The following is a 26,657-nucleotide window of genomic DNA, read 5'->3' on the forward strand; positions in this document are numbered from 1 at the left end:
ATGGCTTACCACACTCGCTCTAACAGCTTCCCCTCAAGGCCACACCCTCTCATTCAAGAAGTTGATGAGCACTTGAGGCGATTGAGGTCTTCCAAAGCCACATCCACATCTTCATCATCAATAAGCAACAGATTAAACAGCCTGCAAGACCTGCTTGATTGTGTAGATAGGTTGCTTCAGTTGCAAGGTACCCAACAAGCATTAGCACAAAAGCAACAGCAGAAATGGGCCAATGAGCTATTAGATGGCTCTCTCCACCTCTTGGATATTTGCAGCACCGCAAAGGATGCCCTCTCGCAAACAAAGGAGTCCGTACAAGACCTTCAATCATTAATTCAAAGAAATCGGGGAGATGAAACTGGATTCACAAGTGTGGTCAGGAAATACTTGAGCTCTCGGAAGATAGTGAAGAAGTCAATCCACAAGGCCATGGGAAATCTGAAGGGAATGGAAAAAAAATTCCCTCTCTCTTCCACCAACAAGGACCAACAGACTATCACCATTGTCAGCAAGCTGAGAGATGTTGAAGCAGTCACTGTCACAGTTATTGAATCAGTGCTGGCCTTCATCTCTGGACCAAAGTCAAAGCCTAGAAATTGGTCTTTGGTTTCCAAGATTGTGCAGTCTAAGAGAATAGCTTGTGATGAAGAAGAAATAGTAAATGAATTTGCAGAGGTAGATGCTGCATTGAAGTCACTCAAGAGTGCAGAAAATTCACAGAACCAGCTTAAAAATCTGGAATTATGCATTCAGGATCAAGAAGAAGGAATCGAGTGCCTATTTAGACAAATGATCAATACTAGAGTCTCCCTTCTTAACATCCTTAGCCACTAGACTAGATTTTCAATCAATATTGTACAAGGATAACATATGCATCCATGTATAGTACAATTCTAATGTCAGATTGATATACATTTTGATATCCTTCAATTCCCTGCTCAAATCGCCACTACGTATTTTAATTTATTTATTCAATTTCGATATAATCCAACTGCAGGATGAAAATAAACCAACTAGTCAGAACAAGGCAAAAAAAATTTTGCTGTCAATAAAAAAACTGTAAAATGTAAATTCTCATCAACTGATAATCTGAAAGGTAAACTGCAATAATTGTTCCTTATGATTTATGATTGAGGTTTTTGGCAAGAAAATTATATCACTTGACAAGGCTGTTAATATTCCAATTGTCTCAAGCAAGATAATCAATAATTAACAACTAATCGTATTCAAATGGAAAAATAAACTTAATTATCACTTGCTTTAAGCATTAAACATGTATTTGCTGTTTTCTGTTTGAGGGACAATTTCTGGAAGTATCAAACTTAGATATTGGAGAGAGCTTGATTACATCAAAACTTAAGTCAATTTAACTATTTCTTGAGAGGGGGTTTAATTTGTGCCTAAATTGCACATAACATGTAGGATTACAGAGAAAATTTATTTAGCAAAGAGAAAGGGGGCTTGCCATTGGATCACACCATAAGCATTGCCTTTTCTGGGAAATGAATAAAAGGCGGATTGCTTAGTTTATCAATAAGAAATAGCATGGGTTATTTTGGCTAAGAATCAGGGAGACAGGGAAAACGCATGTTCAGAAAATAAATTCACCAAATATGAACCTTCTTACCAATTTCTTCAGTATTGAAGATGATAAGGATATCTCAATAGTCTTCTATACAATATGGTAATCATCTTAAAATCTTCTAATTTTTCATGATACTTGTTTCTGGTTTCTTTTTGTTGGGGGAACAGCCTATGTAAGACTAATAAACTAATAATCACATACATAAGATGTATGGTTTTCATGATGTATGGTTTTCTCAATGCCACTCGTGCAATCGCTGTCCAATAAGTTGGCTACGATTGAATACTTGTTGCATTATTATAGAACAATTTGAGATTTTATATGCAAAATAGATCACTTCTGAGTTGGTAGGCTGGTGCAGGAACAGACATAGCATAAACATTGCCCGGAGAAGATCCAAATCGAAATCATGTCACCTCACACCTCACACTGATGATTGAGGTGGATGGAGGTTCAATGTACCACTTCTAAACCAACCCTATATATTAAGCAGCTACAATTGGAAGAACTCATCAATCTTAAGTTGTGCCATTAACTACTGCACCTACAAGCTCTACTATTCCTTCACACAAATAAAAAAAATGGCTTACCACACTCGCTCTAACAGCTTCCCATCAAGGCCTCACCCCATCATTCAAGAAGTTGAGGAACATTTGTGCAGATTGAGCTCTTTTGAAGCCACATCCAAATCTTCATCATCAATAAGCAACAAACTAAATGGCCTGCAAGACTTGCTCCATTGTGTTGATAGGTTTCTTCAGTTGCAAGGCACCCAACAAGCATTAGCAGAAGAGAAACAAGAGAAATGGGCTAATGAGCTATTAGATGGCTCTCTCTGGCTCTTGGATATTTGCAGCACTGCAAAGGATGCCTTGTCCCAAACCAAGGAGTGCATGCAAGACCTTCAATCAATCATCAGAAGAAAGAGGGGAGGCGAAATTGGACTCACAAGTGAGGTCAGAAAATACTTGAGCTCTCGAAAGATGGTGAAGAAGTCAATTCACAAGGCTATAGGAAATCTGAAGGAAATGAAAAACAGATGCAGAATCTCATCCACCAACAAGGACCAAGAGACTATCGCCATTGTTAACAAGCTGAGAGATGTTGAAGCAGTCACTCTCACAGTATTTGAATCAGTGTTGTCCTTCATCTCCGGGCCAAAGTCAAAGCCTAGCGGCTGGTCTTTTGTTTCCAACATTGTGCAGTCTAAGAGAATAGCATGTGACGAAGAAACGACTGTAAATGAATTTTCAGAGGTTGATGCTGCCTTGAAGTCACTAAAGAGTGCAGAAAATGCACAGAACCAGCTTAGCGATCTGGAATCATGCATTCAAGATCAGGAGGAAGGACTTCAGTGCTTATTTAGGCAATTGATCAAAACTAGAGTCTCCCTTCTGAATATCCTGAGCCAATAGATACTAGATAGTACCTTTTTGATCCAATTTGTATATTAAAAAAACATCAAACACATGTATACTCTTCTGATACCAAATATTAATTGATACACTCTTCTGCTCAAATTTTCGTTGTTGTTTGTGATACATTTAAAAGAATTCTATCTTCTACTAACATGGTTAATTTTAGCAAGCAGTATGTACTGTAACTTCCTAATTTTCCAATTACAAGATGATAAATTAGCTGTGTATACATAAGAACATTAGAAAAACAGCTTATTCTTAAAAAGAATAAAATGTAACGTTGTAAACTGATCGACAATCTGAATGGTAAATTCCTGGAATTTTCATCATCATGATTGAAGCGGCACATGAGGTTCTTGCAAGCAAATTATATCAATTGGCAACGCTGTTATGATTCTAAATGTCTCAGGGAAGATAATCTATAATTATTAACTAATTGTATGATCAGTAAGCTATTAATTAAGCAGTACACATACGCTTGCTGTTTCTGTGTGAGGAACAGCTTATAAAGAATTCAAATATTGTAATAAAGTGACACATGGTTCACATCCAAAACCTAATAGCAATAGATGGAGTGGCCCAAATCCTTATAAACTCACAAACTAGGTCTCAATTCCTAATGTGATTTGTAATGCCCCAAACTGCATCTCACCAGCTTAAGTACGTTACAGTGTCACGAATCGATAAAACGTAAACCGAAACCTGATTTATATTTTAAAAAAATGCAAGACAATTTTTGTTTAACAACTTTTAGAGGTAAAATCTTTATTTTCAAAGATATATTTGTTCGTCCAGACCTTGTTATAACTGACAACACGAAATAACGAATTCTAGAAAAGAATTCCAATAAAGCTAAACAAGAACTAGCTTTAACCAAGTTACAGGAATCACAAACAATGAACAGATTCCAAAATGGAACCATTGAATATATGATTTAAGAAACCTGGATTACACACTCTGCTTCATCCTCCTCTATCCCATACCAATGCACAATACATACAGACACACTGATGTAGGGTGTCTCGATTAGCTTTGAAAAACATATATTTGGCATGCCAGTGTAAAAATCAACTTAAAGAATTAAATAAATGATAGACTTTCATAAACATGTTTTGACTCGAGAATCGGTGCAAGATTCTCAAAACATGGGCCGAAAATCCAAATAGTAACTGATGGCTGGTCCTATAAACCAATTACACGGCCTTACCTCAAATATACTGTAATAGGTAAGTGTAGCAAGAGCGTCTGCTACCAAGCTACAGAACGTTTCGAGTCCGTCTTTAAGATCGGAACCCACACAACCAGTGTAACTAAATCCTCCAGAGGTTTAAGGGATCGAACCTAAAAAAATCAGTGTCACCTCTCGCTCTTAAGCCATCACATCTCTCACAGTTTGGTTAATACATTCGTATATAAAACAACCAAACCACAACATGAACCATTTATAAATAAAAATGTGGAAAACTCTAATCGAGATAAATAATGAACCCCTACCTAGATTCCAATGCTTTCCCTCGCTTACTCTGCGAGTTACAAGCTTTCCACTTCCGTTCACCGGGTAACTGGAGTTCCTAGTCCGACATAATAGTCATTAAGATAATATTGATACACTTATCGATAAAACCAAGCAATCACGACGATAAATCGTCCAAATAATATTTTCTGATAAAACAGGATTGATCATGTTAACCATTCAAGGCTAGAATGCCTTGCTAGCAATTTCCATGATAATATCAGGTATGCCCAATTTACTAAGGACACCCATTTGTACTTGTATCTTTCCAAACAAAACAACAAAGAGTTCTGCTGATTTTCATTTCTAAATACATGGTCAAATTACTACAACATTCTTCCACATAGTAATGAGGAGATTACCATGTACACCCAATTCTACCTTATATGCAAAGTCTATCGCATAATAATCTCATTAGATTACTATGATCACCCATTGCTTAATTTCAAAATCTTCCTTAAGGAAAATGGTGCCCAGAATGTTGAGGGCACGCCACCCTTGTGTTCCAACTTCCAAACCTAACTAATCACTGGAAATATACAATTTTATTCCCAAGTAACAAACTAACAATTGTCCAATTGTCCATAATGACATGATCATAATCTTCACCTTCCCGGACTAACAACGTGAATCAACATCTTAAATATCCAAAAGCAACAACCAATGGAAAGCTGTCCATTTACAGTTGAATTAAGAACTGAAAAACCCCTTCACAAAAGAATCCAATACATATATATTTAATCCATCCTCAACCATATAACAATCTGACCAAACAATGACTACAGATTTTCTAGTCTGCACTTCACTTCCAAATATGAAGCCACCACACAAACTAACCAACTCAGTACCAACCAAGCTTCACAGATTGTAGAACACAGTTATCAAAGTAGCCTATAATTAACCTATCTTTTCATTCAAAACTGCAATTACCTTTAATATTGCAACCAGAAGCTTTCTCAATGAATTGATGGGCAAGAAACTATCTGGTACCTTCAATTTAATTAAGGAACCTTGGAGTTCAGCTGCTAATCCACTTCAAGCTCAGCCACAGCACAAGGAAGGAAGAAATCGAGCCAAGAAGCCGAACCAGTCCCGATGTCGGAGAACATCAAAATCCAGAAATTAAGTTTATCAAAACTTCATCAAATCCAAAAACTACACATACAAACTGGCTTATCACGAAGAGGATATGAAGATTCGTACCAAAAGCTATCGAATTGGTGGCTAGAAACGCAGGTGCCACCTTGAAGCTCGACACTGTTCACTGTGAGTTCTCCTTCCACTGGAGCAGGGGAAGCGTCGGCGACGTCGAAGTAGGTTGAACAGCGGCATTGCGACGACTGGAGTGAAGCTGACGGCGGAGGAAGGACGGTGCTGTGTCGTCGGGGTCGCGGGGAAGGAGGAGCAGAGTCAATGACTCGGTCTTTTTCTCCCAAAATGCTTCAAAATTTATCCTTTTCCCAATGTATATAATCAGCCCCTTTTCTTAATCCAAAGGTGGAGATAATTTGATCAATTTCTACGGCTCAGATCATACCGTAACTATTTTCTGATTTCTTCAAGTAATTTCTTTATATTTTCAAACATCGGAAAATTATTATAAATACATCGGTCATCTAGAGAATTCATCGAACATTCTCAAGTACTTGTCGTAACGTGTACGACTCTTAATTCAACAGATTCACTTATCTGAAAATTTTGAAAAATAATCTCGAGTATTTTCTTTAATTAATCACCGAGATCGTAATATAGTCACTAACGATCTCAACTTAGCTCGTTAATATTTCTGATGCTCACAATATTCTTAACACACCCCCGTACGTTTGGCGAATTTTCAAGTCATACACATGGACAACATTTTGGGTGACTTGAAGTGCGTATAGTCATTTGGGCTTCACACATAAACATGGGTAACCCGTTCTAATACCATGATAAAGTGATATGGGGTTCACATCCAAAACTAATTGGTAATGGATGGAGCGACTCAAATCCTTATAAACCCACAAATTAGATCATAATTCCCAATGCGAGATGTATATTCTCAGCATATTAGATAATATAATTATTCTTGTCAGTGAGCTAGCGCACATTGGTCTTGATATCAATTATAAACTAACTAATCTAGAGACATGGCTTCATTTGTGCTTCTTGTAGATATCTAAATTCTAAGGTTACATAGGCAATTCTTGATGTAAAATCAAAGAAGTAGATAAGAAGAAAACATGTATAAATGAAGCATGGTATGTCACAATCCCAAAAATTGAATAATAAAATTTCGATTTAGAGTTGTGATAAACCACAAATAATCCCGAAATAGTTATTTGTCAAAGGTGCATCTCATACAACTCATGTTACATTACCAAATATTTACATCATGAACAAAAGGAAATGGAACGCTTCCTCCCTACTCACTAATCCGAATGATAAGCCACAAGAGAGTCATGTAACACTAATCGGACTGAAATGGTGGAATGCTCTAATCTGAAGAAGAATAATGACTATGAAGTCATTTAATATAACCCACGAGCATGGTATAATTAAACGGAACCTATCTAATCCAAAATCTATGTCAGATAACTAAACGGAAGAATAATGACTATGAACTCATTTCATATAACCCACGAGCATGGTAATTATACGGAACCTATCTATTCCAAAATTTATGTCAGATAGAATTGTACACAACCTAATTCTCATCCATCCGGTTGTTATTCATTTGGCACTAAGCCTAATTCTCATCTATATGTTAAATTTGACAGATTGAATTTACAAGGAAAGACAACTTGTAAGGAGATCATGAGGTGCCAGACCCCAGTTTTTGGTCTACAAGTTTTGCCACAGAATTGGTTAAACTAAAGACATGTACCTGTTTAGCAGCTTCAAGCAGAGATGCGCCACTGGGCCTTGTATCTCTTGCCAATAATATCTCCACCTACAAGCGACGATGATATTCAAGACTGACCTGAACAAGATGTTTCGGAGTTACTTGTAAGAGCTTCTAACATTCCCAATTTGTAAACCTTGGATTGAAAAATCCAGGCATCGGCTCTGAACCCAGCCGTTCCGTATGATAACTTCACTCCTGAATCAAAGTTCCATACTTGAGTACTTGACTAACTGATACATAATTTGACCAAGAATCAAAATCGAAAAGAATAAAGATTCAATTTTTAACAAAACCCTAGAATTCAATTTGGGTGTTTAATTGATCGAAGAAAGAAAGAAATAAAGGGGGAAGAATTTACTTCAAATTCAAGCTTGGCCGTTATGTTCAAACTTATAAAAACTGGCCTATGTAACGCCTCTTTTCTTTCTAGTTTTTTTTTTGTTACAAGCAATTCAGTAAAGAAAAAAAGAGGAAAATAACTTTAACCCTTCCAACTGTCCCTGAAACTCTCGAGTCTGAGCCTCTGAGGGAAAGTCCAGAAAGTTCTTAAACTTATGATCATGTCATATGGAATATATTTGCAAACAAAACTATCATTTCAACGCTGTCAAGATTCCAATATGAGATGATAAACAATCAACCACCAAGCATAGGTGGAGGACATAATTCTCACTTCCATGGCATTCTCTTGCTTAGTGACAGCGGAACAATCCATTGGCCCAACCATTTCTCAATCATTGTTTGACCACTTTATCTTACTGCATATATATGACCCAAAAAGAAGAGAGAAAAACACATTCATGGTGCAACACAAGTTGTTTCTCTATAAATACATCCTCAATTGTATAGACAATTATGATTCCCAACTCAGATTTATACAAATTTTGGTAGCCTCAACAACAGTTGCCAATTGGTAGTGATCAAATCATGGATGTTACCACTTATTACAAGTTTGATTATCATGATCCCCTGCCACCTCTTTGCCTCTTTTCTTCTAGTGTAGTTGCTTCATTTAACATGTCACCGGCGTCCTTGTGCATGTCCAGTTTGGCAAGAGCAACTGATTGCATGTAGAAGGCTGTCGGCCAGTCTGGATACACACATTGAGCTTGCATTGCATCTCGAAGGGCAGCATCTGGTTGCTCATTTAACAGATAGCATAAACTGCGTCGTGCAAAAACAGTGGGGGACACCATAGTTCCAACATCTATGAACTGCAGAGAAAATAGACACCAGAGTTGGCCAATCATCAAAGGTCTACTGGCACTTATTAGATTTTAAAATGTTTTGGCGGAAAACATGGTAACAGTTGATGATAGAAAACTTTCTACTGCTATGACCTTCCACCAATCTCCCAGAATATAATACATACTGTGCATATGATATTGTGACATATCTCCAGCCAATAATACTATAACCAAAATGGAAATCTAAAACACACTTACAAAATTATACCTGGGAGTAACAGTCAATGGCAGCTTTAAAATCTTTGTCACGAAAAGCATAGTCTCCTCGCTTCCTCGCCTCCAGCATGTCTCTCATCTGTTGAGTCCACTCTTGAAAAGATAACTGTATCCATGCAAATTCAAAAGAGATGTCTTAGCATAAGTGGGTGAACAAGCATTTGCAAGAGCAACCAACTACCTTATTAGAGTTTATTAATTACCTCATTGGTTCCTTCGTCATCTCGGTAATGGGCCATAACCAAGATCTGATGGATTGCTGTGAGGTCCATTCGAGAGCAGGCCTCACCCATTGCTGAAAGGGGCCGTTGCGGGGTTGGTGGGGCTTGCTCGTGCTTTGGAATTCCAAGCATGACATAAGATGGAACCTGCATCCCAGAATTTGATAATGAGATTCTCTAAAAGAAATTAAGTAGACCAGTAGTGCTCCTCCATCAACGCACAGCTACCATAACACATAATTGACAATTTGTTTTTTTGACAACCATAATTGACAACTTTATGAGGCTATCAAAAAATTTGGCTAACTTAATAGTGCCAGCAGTTGTAAAATTACTACCAAATAATTTAGCAGTATTTGCACTTATAAAGGAGTTATAGCTAATCCTAGAACAAACTAACTAAAGTGTCTTACATCAGGTTTAGTCTGCAGCGGAGCGAGTGTCGCAACAAGATCCTTTCTATTGGGACGTTCTCTGGGCTCATATTGCAAACATTGGGAGGCAAGATTGACAACCACTGTAGCTTCTTCAGTAGAAAAATTCCCCTCCAAATGTGAATCCATTAAGAGAATGATATTCTTCCCCCGTATCATATCGAGAGCCTGAATACATACACAAATAGACATCAGATACATGCTAGTGGATCAATAACGTACAAATATTGCAGAGTCGAATATATGCTACTTTTAAAATACTTTCAAATCTTCAAAAGAACTTGTATATTTATAAAACTTCAAGGTAGTGTTTCCCATATGTACATATACATTACAGGTGTGGCATATCCTAAGAAAACAATCAACTTCAGAAAATAACAGAAAATGATTAAAAAGTCAAACCAACACAAAGCAATAGCAATATTTTCTTCTTGATCTTGTAACATGATGAAGATGACATCAAGTTTAGATTATTGTTTTCGATTTGGAGGTCCAATGTTAAGCAACCCTCTTTTTTTCCTTTTGTTCTTAAGATTCCTACTATTCTTACGAACTGGCATAAAGGACCTGGGCTTGAAACTGGGAACTTTTGCCAAACCCTACGTGGAGGCAGGAAACTCTAGCAGATAGCTGGGTAGATACCAAGAGACTGTTTGAACCTCAGACCAGAGAGGAGTAATTCATGTGCTAACCATTGCTTCGCAGCCCTTTGGTGGTCACAAGTGAAACTTTTAAGTAAATTGATGATTATTAATTTTCACGATGGGAATGGTTATGCAATTACAGAAAGGGGGCACTTGTATTGTATGCCATCAGGATTAGTGAATGATGTGGAGACGTAATTAAAGTTACATAAAGCAAGGTTGTTGGTCAGGTTTAGTTATTTGCTATGAATTGAGAAGGTTATGAGGACAACAAAATATATATACCAACATGAATGAGAAATTGGATAAAGGATATTGTTATTATAACAATCAAGTTAGTACTTATAGGAACAATACAAAATATTCAAAATCAATTAGCTTTTAAGTGACGATTCTAAGTTGAGACACTTGAATATGACTGTAGAAAGACAAGGTATATTGTATATTTTGTTGTAACATGTGCATAATTAACAAGTAATTGAGATGATCCAACTTACATGACTTGGGGGGATATGCTTTCCACTTAGCAAATCTAATAGGACAGTGCCAAAGCTGTAGATAACACTTTCTGGAGTGACCCTTCCTACAATTGTTAAATAACAATGGATGTCAGGGAACCCAATCAGATTAAATCTTTAGACAAGAAACTTGATTACAACACAAAGGTCATATCTAGACCATAATAGGTATTACCATTCCTTAGGTACTCCGGTGGTGTATAGGCCAAATTTGTGCTATAACTCTTCCCATCCCTACTATTTCTCATTAAGCCAAAACATGAAAGCCGTGGATCACCATCCTACAAATCCATCCAACATGCTACATGATCATCTTAAACAATACCAAACACTGAAGTAACCTAACATCCATGTGTACTTAACTTAGATATCATTATGTTTGAGGATGAATTACCTCATCAAAGAGAATTCTATACGCATTCAAATCATGGTATAACGGACGGCCCTCAGTACTACAATAATCTAAAGCTTCAGCTATGTGAAAAGCAACTCTTAAACGCATGGCCCACTCAATAGTTTGATTCTCCCCTGCCAGAAAGAAACAGAGACCGAAAAATTAACTTAAGCTAGAACAGAAATGCAGCCACTATCTCTGAATTTAATAGAAGAAGACTCAAAAAGTCAACTCACATCATTTCAATCAGAAATCAACATAGGACACGAAGAGGAATAGGCAACATCATTATTCTAAACCAATTTAACAGCATTGCAAGTTGTGCATTGCCACATTCAATAGAATACTGTGTGAAAATCACCTTGCCACAACTTTGAAAAACGAAATACAATTTCAAAACATCCTAGGATTAGCAATATCAATACGATACACAATGCAAAACAAATTAGCGAAGCAACACTGGCAGAACAAATCAAACCAACGAAAATTAATGACATAACCATTTCATTAATGCATCTAGGACATGTGCATTTCAATGTTTGATAGCTTAAGCATCAGCCATGGAACCAAGTAATTAGTGCTACTCCACAAAAGGGTCACCAAGAAATCATATTAACGAACCTAAAGTTGCATTCTTGTATACTAAGCTAAACCTTAAACTCGAAATAAGAAACAAAGAGATTAAGACACATACAGTGAAACAAATGCTTGGCTAAAGTATCAGTAGGCATGTACTCAGCAACAAGCAGCCTCTCGTCACCATCACAGCAGTAACCAATTAGATTCGCAAGCCTCCTATGCCTCAGCTTCCCCACACCCCAAGCTTCATCCTACACCAAACCAAACAAAAATTAAAAATCAAAACCTACAATATATCTCCACATATTAGTTAACAAAATCAAAACAGAAACCCAAAAAAAAAAAAGCAAACTAATCTGCGAAACCATACAGCAAACTGCTTGGGATCGGGCCACGCAAGCTTGGTGAACTTCTTGACAGCGATCCAACGGCGGTTGTTGAGCCGGCCCTTGTACACAACGTTGGGGGCTTTCTCGCCGCTCTCGGAGACTATGTAGTCGGAGCTGAAGTTGTTGGTGGCGGTTTTGAGGTCGGAGAAGGAGAATTCCGAGAAGGGTGGGGTGGCGCCGGAATCCGGGTCGGATCCGGCGGGAAGAGTCGCGTGGTGGGTCGGGGCCCGGGCGCCGCTGTGGGCTTGTTGGTGGTGGTTGGTGGGGGCTTTCTCTGGGTGAGTCTCGGTTGTAAGGAACTTAGAATCACAGCAACCCATGACTGTTTGGGTTTCTGGGGTTTCAGGGGTGAGGTTAAAACCAGGGCAAAACCATGAGCTGGTGGAGTGCTTTGTGGGTTAGAGAGAGAAGAAGAAGAAGAAGAAGAAGAAAGACAAGGACAGAGAGGTTTTTTGGAAGTGTGCTGTGTCAGCTTAGCTTGGCTTCCTGGTAGTTTAATGTAAACTGAAGCAGCTGCCTCCAGTTATATTACAGTGTTTGATTTAGTTACCTTTTATCCTCCATTTTGTTTCCTCCCAAATGCAGTAAGAATTGTAATTTTTTTTCTTAATGAAGTATGGTGGGTTGTATTTATGGGATAAATACAGAGTAGTAAAGTTGTCCTACTGAACCTAACATAAAATGGGATAAATGATTCTACAAATCAGGTAATAAGAAAAAAATTAGACAGAAGAAATTTGTATAAACTATAAAGCAACAACTAAAATTTTCCATTATTAATTTTGTCTTTTATATTTATTTTCTTTGAGGGCGTGAAGAACATTTAGAGTATGGTCAAATCAGGAGTTTACATCCGTATATGTTATGTAAATCTAATTCCAAAAATTGTTGTATGAGCAAACATGGTTAACCTATCAAAAATAGACAAAATCTTATTTCTCCAATGGTGGGAATGCGTTAGCCACCAATCTCATTTCCTTCATTTGGAAGTATGTAGTTCTTACTAATGACATATTATTTAGTGAATTAAAAGAAATTTTGTGAGATTGGTTGCATTAATCAGCGGGATGGTTTAGTTATGAATTGTCTTGGTAATTGTCTTGTATTCTTTCTCCGTTGTTTGACATAGCTGTCGATCATATTCGTCTGGTTCCTAATCAAATTAAGAGTTTATTCAGTTTACATTCTAGTGATAAAAATCTTTTTTTCAGAAACAGTTATATGAGCAAACAATAGTTGACTTGTCAATTTACACGCATAAAAATAGAATAAAATCTAGTTTCTCCAATGGGAATTTGCTACATATCTCATTGCCTTCAGTTAGAAGCATGTATTTTTACTATTGACTTATTTTTCAGTCAATTAGAGCATTTTTAACAATTCTTCTTAAAATTCTATATTATAAAAGATGAAAACACTAAATCTCTATAAAAAAAACAACTCTAACAACTTCTCTATTCTATTGTATAAAATTAAATGCAAATGTGTATAATTAAATAAAAATCAAATTGAATCTCATAATGCCATGATTTATACCAAGACCAAATAATGAGTGATAAATCATTCTTTTTTGGGTTATTTTTTAGGATGGTGAGTTTTTTTTTTTGTATAAATAAAGTTTAAAGATTGTTTTCAAAATTGTAACGATTTTGAAAATTCTACAAATCTACAAATCTAGAGATTTTGTTTTTCTCTCTTTCCACTTTCTTTATTATAAAATACGGTTTACATGAGTTGTTAAAGCTAAAAATTTATGTTTTTCCTCTATAATAGAAATTATTTGGGTTTTAGATGAGTTGTTGGAGATGTTCTTAAAAGATAACTTGTGGGGTTTAAACATTCTTGGATTCCAGTCATTCAACCAATGATAATATCATTATCGTAGTTTAAAAAACTAATTGTGATATATCACCAACCCCTGTTTCTAAAATGTCATTAAAACTATATTGGATTGACATACTTATCCATGAAGACCTATGAATTTACAATTCACACTCATTTGTATTCCTTTATATCTCCTTAAACCCATAAGATTTTACCCTACAAAAAGAGATATATGAGGGTTTATGCCACCAAAGAAATGAGCCTGAAGTGGGTGTTAGTTTAGTTTGCAAGAATTTTTCTTTAAACAAATCCCATGTTTCTTGGTGTTAGTTGAGCCCAAAAATCAGAGTATATGATGCATCTCCTCCACCATAGTAAAAACTAGAAAGGCAAATTGCAGAATCAAGCAATCTTCTCTAATTCTCCTCTTATTGTTTTCAGCTTTCAAAATCTTGAATGGAACATATAATCCCATGACCTGTTACATTGTACCATAATTGAACTCCGCATGCACAATTATTGATTCACAAGGCAAAAAAGGTAAATGATTTTTGAGTACTATAGTACTTGAACATCAATAGGCAGATACCATAACTTGTTTGGTTGTTGGATAGGGTTTTTAAATGCTCATTTACATTTCTAAGCATATATTCTCTGCCCATAATATAATAGATCTTAACTTTCCTTGTGGAGACAAATCATTATATGCCACTTTTAATGTCCAATCCATTCAATAATGTAATCCCCAAAATCCCTTTTTGTATTATCACACAACTGTACAAGTGTAACCCACATTTCCTATGAATGATGAGTACAAGTTTTGCATGTCTTTTTCTGGTCATTTGGTAATCAAATTATTGTGATCACCATCATCATATTTTAATACATTTAGTGTGAATACACTTCTTCATTATAATTTACTCTCTTTTTTCATACTCCTACAATATCAGTGAAATTTTAACACTGTTATTTAGATTAGTTAGCCAACAAGCCATGGCTAGTAACCCTTGCAATTTACTTGATCTCTTGCATCTCAAGATTAGCATTGTGATGGTAAAAATCATAAAGCTAGCTCATTTCTCAAGAATGGGGCATTGTTTGGAGCTAGATCAAATCTATATGCAGATTCTGCACAGTTGCCAAAGGGAAAAGGGAAACAAAATGGAGTATAAGGATGTCATTCAGTGTTTGGTGGAGATTGATGAAAAGTGAGAAATTCACTCCAGGTGAATTGAGAAAAAGACTGCCCTTTCCTCCTTCCCTTAAAAAAAGCATCAGTTAGGCAGCCCAAGACCTATCCATAAACAACTGTTATTCATCCCATGATAGTCACAAGCTTTAAACACACATTCTAGTAGTAAACTAATTCGATTAGGATTGTGTCCTGGTCAAAAAACCACCTGATGTTACTATACCATATTAACAAAATCTATGATATACTAGATTGAACTCTAAACACGAGTAGTTTTATACCTAAATTATTGGACGAAAAAAATATCTCATTTGAAATGGAGAGAACATTACGGTGATGATCACTACTTGAACTCGAAATATCTTCAAATAGAACTGGAGGAAAGATCACTACTGGTATTTTGGTTTTCATTCTCGTGCGACCACTAATTTTTTTGAGATTTGAACTTAGATGTCGAGCGTTGTTAGTTATTTCAATTAACCAAGGATCTAAAATACGGTCTAAAAGTCGTTTTAAGATTGTCGGAAGTGTTATGTCTACCAACCAGTGGTCGCTCTTGGCCCAAAGTCGATGCTGGTTTGATGAAGACAGTCTGTGGTGTATTTGATGAAGAAGACACACTTCCTAAGGTATCCTAAAGCAAAGGATTAAGCATGAACGCACTTAACTAAAGTGGGCTCAGCATTATCACTTCAGAATTTTCCACCACTCTAGTATTTAATTAACGTAAAGATTTCTAGACCCATGAAAGTGATTCATTCTGTGGAGAAGCACCGAACCTGTATGCTTCACCAGAAATCACCACTGCATTTTGTCAACTGAGCTCTTAGTCTCCTCCTTCGGCAGTCAGCCGTAAGAACACGGCGTCGGCTGGGAAACTGACACTCACAAAACAAAAGCAAATTCATCAATGTCTAAGGCTATGGTTTTGACACACATCAAATTCTTGAAAGAGACTAGAACCCATTCACACTACAAAGTCCCTAGTATACACATTGCAAATACATTAGGGCACTAGGAATTCACCGAAAAAATCAAATTTTATTAGGTTCACTTGTTATTGAAGGTCGCTTTGCTCGGAGGCCAAAGTATTCTGTACAATAATTAATATAAATGAAATGCTAGGGAGAAATTAACAAGGAAAAGAATGAAATATATTATACAGATATATATCTACCTAATTTTGGGCATAGATGGGACTTGCGTCACTCCCCCAACACTGAATCTCATCATACAAAATTGAAAACGACATCCGCTTACTTGAATTATTTTGGCCCAGAAGTGCACCTCTTGCTACTTTTGGTGTGTAAAAGTGGAGCTCCTCTTGGTCCCCTTTCCATACTCATGCTGCCAGCCAATATTGCAATATTTATGTCAAAGAGATGAGCCCCTTCTCTGATTTCATTTCCACAAATACTGCGATGGACTCATAGAGATGTTAGAATTGCTCGTAATGCAATTCTACCAGTAAACTTTGCACCACTTGGTGCAGAATCATGTCTTGTCAGGAAGATGACCAAGTTGGATCAACAGCAATAAGTTCATCCATTGCTGGCCACATCTAACTTTTGCCCCGACTCTTCGTTTTGTCCATCCAACTGTACTGGTTGTCTCATTAAACTAAAACTCTAAGGAGTCAACCCAGGTAATACTTGATTTCCACCCTCCAGCATTCAGGGTGCAATATCTCCAAAATATAAGCGCCACCCCAAATTATGGCTTTCTTCCAGAAGCATTAAAAATTCAGCTGTAGCAGCCCATCAGATGGCAAGAACAAATGGAGTGTAAGGTTTCCCCCAAGATATTGAATTCTTGAACTCCACATTGAAAGGAATCGTCAAAATTACTTCTCACGGGCAAGCCCTATGAAACCCTCTCATGTGCCCCGGCAAGCCTTTCTTCTTCACTGCGCTGCAAAAGCTCCTCGTAAGCTTTTGTGGAGACATCCGTAAACCTTTCCATGGCCTCAAAAATTCGTTGCAGGCTAGCCTGTAAAGTACTATTTCTAGTCTCACTTTGATATACAATCTGTCCACCTGTAACTGGGGGATAGTCAACATCCCCCGAGACTAGCACCACTTTCTTGTCCAATGCTTGAATCTCCTTCTGAAGCTTTTGATCCTTTTTATCCAAGTTCTTAAATTTCTTTTGCAGATCTTGATTTTCTGTCATTCTCTGGCGCATCTCAAGCTTACCTTGTTCCCAATTCTGAAGCACACTCATCGTGAAAACACGCATAGAGTCGACTACCTCTCTTTCTGATATCCTTTCCAAAGCTTGTGACCACTGGTTACAGATTACAAAAACAGGAGGCGCACCTAGCCTACCGGGTGAGAAGGGAACTATTCCATCTGCTGTTTCTTCAGGTTCATACAGAAGACACTTTAAAAGCCAGTTATTTAAAGCTCTCACATAACCCTTTTGAGCACTAATCCAAGTCGAGAATCTGAAAGTCCAGTTAACAAGCTCATGCTCGAATTGCAAGGTAGCATCAACATGAGCATCACTTAGCTTCTTTCCAGATCCAATAGGACCTAAACCCCTGGCTTCTTTGATTGCTAGGCACTGATTACGATGGCATTCAAGCATAGATTTCCACATCCTGGTTAACCTGATATACACAAAATCCATAGTAAGAAAATAGAGTAAAAGCATTAGATATAATATGACATGCGTAGATGATTTGTGAGCTGGGGATACAGAACAAGTGAACCAGCAGTTTAAATAGTGAATATAGACCCTTACCAAACAAAATGACAAATAGGTGAGAATTACTTGTTCATGAATAGGACATATCATTAAAATGTGGAAGGCCACAATAATAACTGTCATTCAGAATTCATCCTGTAGTAAGATCTACACTTACCACTACCAAAAATTCTACCATATACCTACTTCTGCAAAATAAACTTCCTAGCCCACTCGTGTTTATCAATCTATGAATTCCCACTATATCATCACCCGGTCATCCTCCCTCTTATCAACTTCAAGAAAGACAGACCCTTTGCAGAAAGCAAACTTTGGTTTCCTTTATTATTATTAATCCAACATCTTCAGTTCTTATAGAAACAATTATACTGGTAGGTCTTTTTCAAGGCACCAATAAATGAAATTCCATGTTTTGGTACAAGTTTACAGATTTGTACTGGTTTAATAAGTTTCTACACGAGGACCCTAACAGAAATTAAATCAACAATCTACATGCACTAATTAAGGACAAATATTCACTGCAATGGTTGTTGGTTCACGAACACATCACAACCAGCAAAAGAAGTAACAGAACTTTGGTAGAACGACATACCCTTGAATTAATTCGTTTAATTGTGGCCATAATTCTTCATCCCTGATCTTATTTATGGTCACAGATATCTTGTCAACAACTTGAATCGCAATTTTAATTTTTGTGGACAAGCTCCTTATCAAAGTTCGAGTTGTATCTACTTTCGAGGCTTCTGCTCCCTTTTCATCTAAACGCTTCAGCCTACGGCACTTCCTGTCATGGACTACCCGCATCTTTTCCTCGGCCTGAATATAAGAATAACAGTCACATTCACAAACAGGAGGGCCAGAAATTAGGAGCACACCCAGTGCCTCATGCTAAACCACTATAAACTAAGAATGAGGAAATCATAAATGTCCGTGTCAAACAAATGTAACAGAAACTTTGTTATAATTTATTCAGACAGTCCCATATTGGACAAAGCGTAGCCTACTTTTTAGAAGGTGAATCATGATACATTTGTTTTTGTAACAAGAGGCCCTTCGGCCAGCCAGCAAAGCTGATCTGGTCAAATTTCTAGGGAAGCAATTCCTTTTACTCTTAGATCCAGATTTGAATTCCACATACGGTCAAGAATCACATGCACTATAAAGTTATTGTGTAGGATGATTCAAAAGGCATAAAAATTAAGGGGAAAAAATCGAAAATGGAGATAGTAACAAAAACGAAAAGGAAACCAACATACCTTGACTTCGTTGTACAGTTTCTTCTCCCAAAGATAGAGCTTGTGCAAGGTAGAAGACAGATTTCTCGACCTCATCATCAATTCTTCATCAAACCCCAATTGAGCAGCACCAACTTCAGAGGACGATGCCTCGTTGGAAGTAGACGGCTGCGACGACACAAGTGACAGCATCTTGGAAGTAACTGAACCCAAAACAAACAGCTCAAAAGTCAAATCTCAGATAACTAGAGATTCAATTTAACAAATCAGAACACATTACCGAATAGACAAGCAAACTAAAACAAATCAAGAAATCACATTTCCAATTTTACTACCTACCATGTTTCCGATTATACGGATGCTTCCCCACCTCCAGCATCGTAGCAATCTCATTCCCGGACTCGGAAGCTCTCTGAAACTGAGCCTGAATCTCTCTAGCCACATCATAAGCATCCCGAGACCCCGGCTTGAAGCCTCCACCGCCTCCTCCTCCTCCACCGGAGCTTCGGTGATCCTCACGCTTCTCCTCCTCATCCACAACCTTCTTATCCACCACATGGACCTCATACTCCACTCCACCCTCATTCTCCACACTCGGCCTAGTCTGGTACAGCGAGGCCTGAGCTTCCACCTCCTCCTCCTCCTCCACCGCCTTCGAAGCATGCTTATGCTGCTTCCCTTCCTTGTGGTGCTCCCTGTGAACTTCCTTCACCACTTCCTGCTGGTACTGGCTCCGGTGGCCAGTATATTCCTCATCTTCCAAATCAGGAATACCTTCCGCCTCTCTCACCTCCCTCAAGTCCCGGCCCGGCGTGTACGCCGAGTAGTACCTCTCAATGCTCTCAAACGGGTTTATAAAGTCCCACGCCGAAGCTCTCGGCGGCGATGGCGGCGGAGGCGGCGGCTTTTGCTGTGAAACTGGCGCACCGTAAGGCGGCGCGGGTGAGGAATTACCATAGTACCCTCCGCCGCCACCGTAATTGCCGCCTCCTCCATAATTGGAATACCCGGAATAGGGATAAGGATTAGCTACTGCGCCGCCCCCACCGCCACCGTCTTGGTAAGGATAAGGATAGTCAGAAGAATTGGAGGATTCGCCGACGTGGTAGACGTTTTCGGGGCTCATCGGTTTCTGCTGGTACACGACGGACGGCGTGGCCTTGTTCCTCATGTAGTTCATGTGCATATAGCCCTGCGGCGGGTACGCGTTCGTGTTCATCATGTTGTTTAATCCGTCTCCCTCGTCCATGTACTGCGCGCCGCCGTCGTGGAGGTGGAGCGGCGAGGAGTGGTCGGAATGGTGGAGGGAGCCGAGGGAGTCGTCGTCGTCGTCGGAGTCGGAGTGGAAGTGGAGGTGGGAGCCGGAATTGGACCTGGAGTGGTTCGGGGGGGAGGAGGTTTTGGCGGCGCCTTTGCGGACGGGAGGGAGGTTGAGAGTGGGGGAAGGAGGCTCGCCGGAGGAGTTGGTGGTTTCTTGGTCGATGAAGTGAGTGAGAGACTGGCCGATGCCGCGGAGGGAGTGGATGTAATTTATGTGGGCCTCAGCGAGGGCGTAGCGCTGGTGAATGGCCTCGTCGAGGAAGCCGCACCGCTCGCGGCAGAGCGCCACGGCGGGGAGGTCGTCGAGCTTGGAGCTCGTGCAGCCCATAATAATTAATTAAAACAAAAGAAAGAGAACGACTTTAGGGGAATAGGTGGGGGGAGGAGTAGTGGGTCAAGGTTGGATCAGGAGAACCATGGCTGGATTGTGATGGGTGGAAGAATTGAGAAGAGGGAGGGGATTCTGGGTGTCACAGAGTTTTAGGGTTTGTGATTAGAGAGAGAGAGAGAGAGAAGAGAGAAAAGGTAAAGGGGTAAAGAACGGGAATCTTTGCCAGCAAGGAGTTTATCGTCGGTTTGTAGCAGAGACGCAGAAAGCAGAAAGAGAGAGAGTGAACAGTGGGTTTGTGTTTATGTGTGACTGAGAGAGAGAGAGAGAGAGAGAGCGTCGGTGTTTGAAGACCATTTCTTTATTTTGTTGGGTCTGCAACTCTGTACTGTACCATCTACAGCACCAAATCGTTTAAGATATAAAACTGGGGGATTAGTACCGGAAATGAGGTTAGGTTGGTTTTTTCTGAGAAAGATTGTTAGGACCGGGAGGACACTGTATATTGGGGGGCTTTGAACTATGACCTTATTATATGAAGAAGCTAAGGTTAACAAAGACTGAGACTTTGGGAAGAAGAAGAAGACTCTTCCGTGTATTTGGGTTTGGTTTTGACGGGGAGTTTGACGCCTGTTTCTGCAAGTTTTCTCGCGGGTACCCGCCGTTGTTAATATATGTAAGACTTTACCTTCTTCCCAAGTTTTATATCGGACTCGGAGGTTTCTTCTTCGGTTTCAACTGTGGAAAGTGATATTAGTCACATTTCTTTGGTTTTTTGCATTTTCAAGCATCATGGATCAAAATTCCTCATGACTTGTGGTTTACTGAGCTTTTACACAAACTCTTACACATGAGAAAAATTCTTAGTTTATTATTTTTAAGTGTCGGTGAGAATTTATTAAATAATCTGAAAGTTTCGAACTACAAAATAGTTATTATTTGAATCAATATGATCTTAGATTTCATTGAATTTGATACATTTTTCTTTGTTTCTAATAGAATTGAAGGTAACTATCATTGTAACGTGACATGTGGTAGTTCAGAACTACTTTATAATTTATTTGTATTCAAAATAACACTTCGGCTCTCTGTATTATTTTCCTATTAATTTTATTGGTTGTACTCATCTGAGATGACTTAATAATTTTTCCACTTATTTTTTTTATCTATATGAACAATCGTGATCAAATTTTGTCTACAACTTGATTTTGTCTGAGCTTTAACTTGATTACCATTTTCTTTTCATACTATAAATAAGCAAAAAAAAAAATCAGATTTGTAACTAGAACAATGTCAAATTTTCAATCAATGTAGGATCAAAATCTTATTGGGTATTTAGTTACCTAATTTCAGCTACAAATCCAAGCTACAAGCATACAACCAGTTGCCAGTTACAACTCAAGTATTAGCTGCCCATTTTTACCAAATATAACACAGAATCAATGTGAACTTAAATTACATTTCACCAAAATTGAAACCAATGATGTCACTTTGACCATCAGAACATGATAAATGGGTTGTCGCTCATCTAACTTGAGTGACATTTTCATGAGAATAGCATGAGCCTTCTTTGTAGAGGGAGGCACTAGGTGTGCATATTTTCACCAAATAAAGGGTTAGAGAAGAAAAAAAGTGTCTAATGAAATCAATGGACATTACCAGAAAGACGTAGGGAGAAAGGGGAAAAGGTTAAAAGGATATAAATTGTAATATGGGTTTGGCATATAACAGCATCAATGATTTATAGGGTTTAGGGTAGTAGGATAGGTATGATGAGGTAAAGGTGAAAAGAAAAATTGGGACCATATAACAAGATTTGCAGTCCTTTAAAAAAAAAAAGAAAAAAAACATGATTTCCAGTTTCATTTCATGGGGCTTGAAATTGTGCATTGTACAATTGTACCAATGTGCAAAAGGAAACAAATGATCAAAGCTAAGAACCCAATTGAATTGGAGCAGAAGGTAGGTTTCATCTCTTCAATTCTAAATGAAAAATCTGTTACTGAAACAATTTCAACACACAATCTCTTTCAATTTGACTGGTATGTTGTTGTACCTTTTCTTGGACTAGTTCTACAGTCGAATGACAAAATCCATTATACATGAATGCAATTTGATCAATCATGATCACTTTGTTCATTGTTTTAGAAGTAGTGATAAATCATACAATGTAATCTAGTGCTTTATGTAAATGTAAAATAATCTTCAATTCCCATACGCCCTTCTTAAATTTGCCGTGTTAAATTCTATTTCTATGATTTCATTTCCACGAGGCGTGGACGAAAGGAAATAGTCTATGACACCTACTTTTGTCAAGTTCTTCCGTAACACTGAAATAGTACATAATTGCAAGAATTGTCGCAAGAATTCACATTTTGTAAACAGCAAGTAGCATATTGGTGTCTCCATCTCTAAATGAAGCCTTGCATAACAGGTGCGAAATCCTTAAGGAGGGTAGTTAGATTTGAGTTACTATCATTCCTAAAATGGCCTAAACCTTACAACTTTTTCAGTCGTTTTTTTTTCCAGTGTTTCTTTACCTTTCAAAACTGCTGCTGCAAGAACCATCCTAAAAACGCATAATTCATGGGTTAACCTTTTTTAATCTACCGGAATCTCTTTACCATATTTTAATTCAAAACCCCCACCCTGACAAAAGCTTCCATCAGAATGTTATAAATTCCCATACTATATATATGCTTTGCATATGCACTTCTGAAATCTGAATATGCTCCCAACAAGCTAGACCCCCTTTTCCAATGCCAAGGTAGAGAATATAAATTTCTCAGAATTTGGTTGTACCTAATTAGAATTCGGAGGTGAAAAGTTCTGGTCTTTGGTTGAGACATACCAAAAGAAGAACTATAATATACAGTCTCATAATTAAGCAAAATGTGTCAAAATTCTCCAGTATAATATTAGAGGCAGACTGGCAATTTGGGCAATACAATCTGATTTTGAGTCTTTGTTTGAGATAAAACATGTCAAAGAGGTTTCAATTTCAACAAGCAAAGTCACAATCAAGCATCGACCACCTTAATTCTTATATATTTGATGTATGTAATAAAGAAATGAAATTAGAGTAGACGTATTAGAAACAAATTTATCGCTCACTTTTTTTGTGCTCATCTCATGCCCACCTCAAAATAAATGACAAGTGTCGTTTTTCTTAATAAATTTATAATCATGGTTATTATAAAAGACACTTAATATTTATTAGATCAGATTTTCATTTTGGTGTTCTGCAGCATCTTGGCTACGAAGGCATTGCCGTCTTCTGGCTTAAAGGTTTCTCTCGAAACCAGAATCAAGCAACCTTGGACTCATTGGACGCAACTGTTTGGCTTCTTCTTTTTTTTTCCCCTTCCAAATGGCTTCACCAGAAAGCACCTCTCATCCATCCCTTTCCTCATCATTCCCAACCCACTTGATGTGTTTCATGAAATGAACTACGCCCTCCAATAATTGATGAATCAATTGTTAACAAATTGGTACTTTGAACTTCTTCCGGGGTGATATATTGGTGACAAACTTATCGTATTGGATCGTAACTCTATCGTTAAGCTTGCTTGAACGAAAATATAATCTAGATCAATTTATAAGTCTCATTTAAACTTGTGCGACAGACTTCGATTAAATCACAAAACTAGAGGACGTGGAACTTAAACTGCTTGCATAATAATAACCTAACTTGCTCGCAAAATAATTTATGCAAAAGACTATATATGCAACAAAATTTGTTTCATAAGCATTTGATGAAGTGAAATATGAGATTAAAAATTGTATGATTAAGGAAAATCTTAGATGGTATAAACGAGTGGAATCATGAACTTTCAAAATTGTAAATCAAAATAGCTACTATTCTAGAAGTCTCCACAATTCAATTATATTTTTCTCTTTTCTTTTTGAATAACTATTCTCTTATATTATTGTATCAAGCTAGTAATTGTTCATATATATCAAAATTATATCCAACATATATAATAATTAAGTATAAGAAAAGTCTATAACATGTTAATGTAATTAAGGCATGCACACAATCATCGTAAATTTGTAAAATGAGAAAGAATTAGTCCAAAAGGTAGTAACATGAGTTTGTAAAGTGGTAAATCTTCATAGTTGCCTCTTAAATTCTCAATTGGTAAAATGTGTTCTTAGAGAGGTAACAATGAGTTCTCTGAATAAAAGTTGGTGTTGCACACGATAGCCAACCTAGTATGATGACATTTCAATGAACTTACTTCTCTTTAAATTAATTAGTATGTCAATTCTGGATACAAAAGGTGTTCGTTTAGAACAACAATAATATATCATGCATGACAAAGAGAAAACGTACATAACACTAACATGTTGACAAAGAAACATACTCCTAGATACGATTATTAGTTCTTAAAACAATTTCAATGTCCTCGCTAGCTTTGATTGATAGCAAATTTCTTAATCAAATGTATTATTAGTACCACTAATACTACCACCTTTTCTCCTCAAAGACCAAAACCTCTTTGATTTGGAATATTCAAAATTCCAACACACGAGTGCACGTGGGGAAGAGTTGGTCCAAGTTAGAGACTGTCCATACATTATATAAGGTAGTAACAACATTTGGCCTAAATATATATATATATATATATATATATATATATATATATCCACCCACCCATGCTAAGGTGCCCGGCCAGTTTAGTATCATTAATTATGTACAATTTTCAGGGTGTCATGCATCACTGTTCTACTTGAAAGATGATTCCAATTTTCCAATTATGTCATTTAAAAAGTTTGTAATGAGACACCAAGTGGAATATTTTCTTTTTGGTTCAATGACCTGTCTCCCTTCCCCTATTTGTGAAATGCTATTTTAAATTTCATCTTGATCTACTTGTCAAAAAAATAATTATCATCTTGAATCTTGATCTAATACTTACAAAATAATTGTACCTATATATGTACGTACTTATCATTTGATTTTTGTTTAATGATACTTTTTTTACTAGTGAGCATGCATTATCGATCACACGAAGCTCACCGGCCTTTAGATTAAGATTTTATTTACCGCTTACTAACATTTTCAGTTTTCAATTTTTTATCAGTAAATCATTTCTATAAATTTTCAGCTAATGAATTAACATTTGAACTTAGATACTATGTTAATATAGAATTTATATATCAACATTGTAAATCAAAGATGGTTTAGCTCAATTCCTTTGCTTACTTGGGGGCCTTCTTTATTGAACGGCATAAATAGTAGCTATAGAAACACTCTTTCTTAATTGGTTCCTAGTTGAGTATATATTTATTGTACATATATCTGATAATATTTCAAATCAGAAGTTTGGACTTAATGTTCTCATATATTCGTCAATCCTTGAGTGTAACCGCACATGCATATGTCCCTCTGTTACAAAAAACAAAAACTATATTTGTTACGACCTTAATCTTTTACGATTCGTGGCAATAATAGTTTCATCTTTTTCTCGGAACGAGAGTCGTACTACGTGTGACGACTCTAAAAGTTGACTTTTCGTTGCGTAAGTTTTCTGAGAAAACTTCCTTCACGAAAGTCGTAGAGCTCATTAATACGATTTCGTGGACACGCGACATGCCTAAATCGGAATTAGTATGAAGAATTTACGAATCAAGATGTATTTGGGGCATTTTTAGAATTTAGTATAAATATGGGGTGAAAATCAGAAAAATGGGGATAATTCGAATTTCGGGATTTTCGCACAACTGTTCACCGATTTTCGTCCGAATTTTCTCCGGCGCCGTTCTCCGCCGTCCGGCCACCGATCGGGGCGCCACCGGTCCCGTTCGAACCGTCTCGCCGTCCTCCGTCGATTGGGACTAGCCCCGACGCCTGCCGACCGCCGTGCACGACGCAGCAACGCCCGAAAGATCCGGCCAAAGTCAACGCCGTCGTGCAGCCGTTTTCCGGCGACTCCGGAACTCGGGGTTACCTTCATTCGACTTGGTTTTCCATTCTGGGCACGAATCGAGTGGAGTTGGG

General features: G+C 37.6%; 4 protein-coding genes and 1 long non-coding RNA gene across 6 annotated transcripts; 2 read left to right on the plus strand and 3 right to left on the minus strand.

Annotated features, from left to right (window-relative positions):
* On the plus strand, window positions 1-834 carry LOC126784035 (uncharacterized). Its single transcript, XM_050509541.1, has one exon. It carries the CDS (start codon window positions 1-3, stop codon window positions 832-834), a length of 834 nt encoding a protein of 277 aa, XP_050365498.1.
* A 1,069-nt stretch (window positions 835-1,903) lies between these two features.
* LOC126784037 (uncharacterized) lies at window positions 1,904-3,000 on the plus strand. The gene has a single exon (XM_050509542.1). The coding sequence runs from the start codon at window positions 2,167-2,169 to the stop codon at window positions 2,998-3,000; it is 834 nt and encodes a 277-aa protein (XP_050365499.1). The 5' UTR covers window positions 1,904-2,166.
* A 2,143-nt stretch (window positions 3,001-5,143) lies between these two features.
* Window positions 5,144-5,938, minus strand: LOC126782713 (uncharacterized). The gene is made up of 2 exons (XR_007670794.1): window positions 5,720-5,938; window positions 5,144-5,549 (listed from the first exon to the last, which is right to left on the minus strand). It is a non-coding gene; the product is annotated as an uncharacterized LOC126782713 (long non-coding RNA).
* Window positions 5,939-8,200: 2,262 nt separating this feature from the next.
* On the minus strand, window positions 8,201-12,522 carry LOC126782682 (serine/threonine-protein kinase BSK1-like). The gene is made up of 9 exons (XM_050507979.1): window positions 12,027-12,522; window positions 11,772-11,907; window positions 11,078-11,211; window positions 10,859-10,964; window positions 10,663-10,748; window positions 9,501-9,689; window positions 9,070-9,234; window positions 8,859-8,972; window positions 8,201-8,617 (listed from the first exon to the last, which is right to left on the minus strand). Exons 1-9 carry the CDS (start codon window positions 12,363-12,365, stop codon window positions 8,363-8,365), a joined length of 1,524 nt encoding a protein of 507 aa, XP_050363936.1. The 5' UTR covers window positions 12,366-12,522; the 3' UTR covers window positions 8,201-8,362.
* A 3,045-nt stretch (window positions 12,523-15,567) lies between these two features.
* On the minus strand, window positions 15,568-21,312 carry LOC126782671 (protein ALTERED PHOSPHATE STARVATION RESPONSE 1-like). 2 transcript variants are annotated; one of them, XR_007670786.1, is made up of 5 exons: window positions 19,345-21,312; window positions 19,027-19,208; window positions 18,363-18,586; window positions 16,239-17,672; window positions 15,568-15,939 (listed from the first exon to the last, which is right to left on the minus strand). XR_007670786.1 is itself a non-coding variant. In XM_050507967.1 (4 exons), exons 1-4 carry the CDS (start codon window positions 20,651-20,653, stop codon window positions 16,925-16,927), a joined length of 2,463 nt encoding a protein of 820 aa, XP_050363924.1. In that variant the 5' UTR covers window positions 20,654-21,312; the 3' UTR covers window positions 16,083-16,924. The 2 variants fall into 2 exon arrangements, 1 of the variants encoding a protein (XP_050363924.1); XM_050507967.1 differs by lacking the exon at window positions 15,568-15,939 and having other exon boundaries at window positions 16,083-17,672.
* Window positions 21,313-26,657: the final 5,345 nt, after the last annotated feature.

The sequence above is a fragment of the Argentina anserina genome, chromosome 2 (genome assembly GCF_933775445.1).
Source record: "Argentina anserina chromosome 2, drPotAnse1.1, whole genome shotgun sequence".
NCBI classification, from domain to species: domain Eukaryota; kingdom Viridiplantae; phylum Streptophyta; class Magnoliopsida; order Rosales; family Rosaceae; genus Argentina; species Argentina anserina.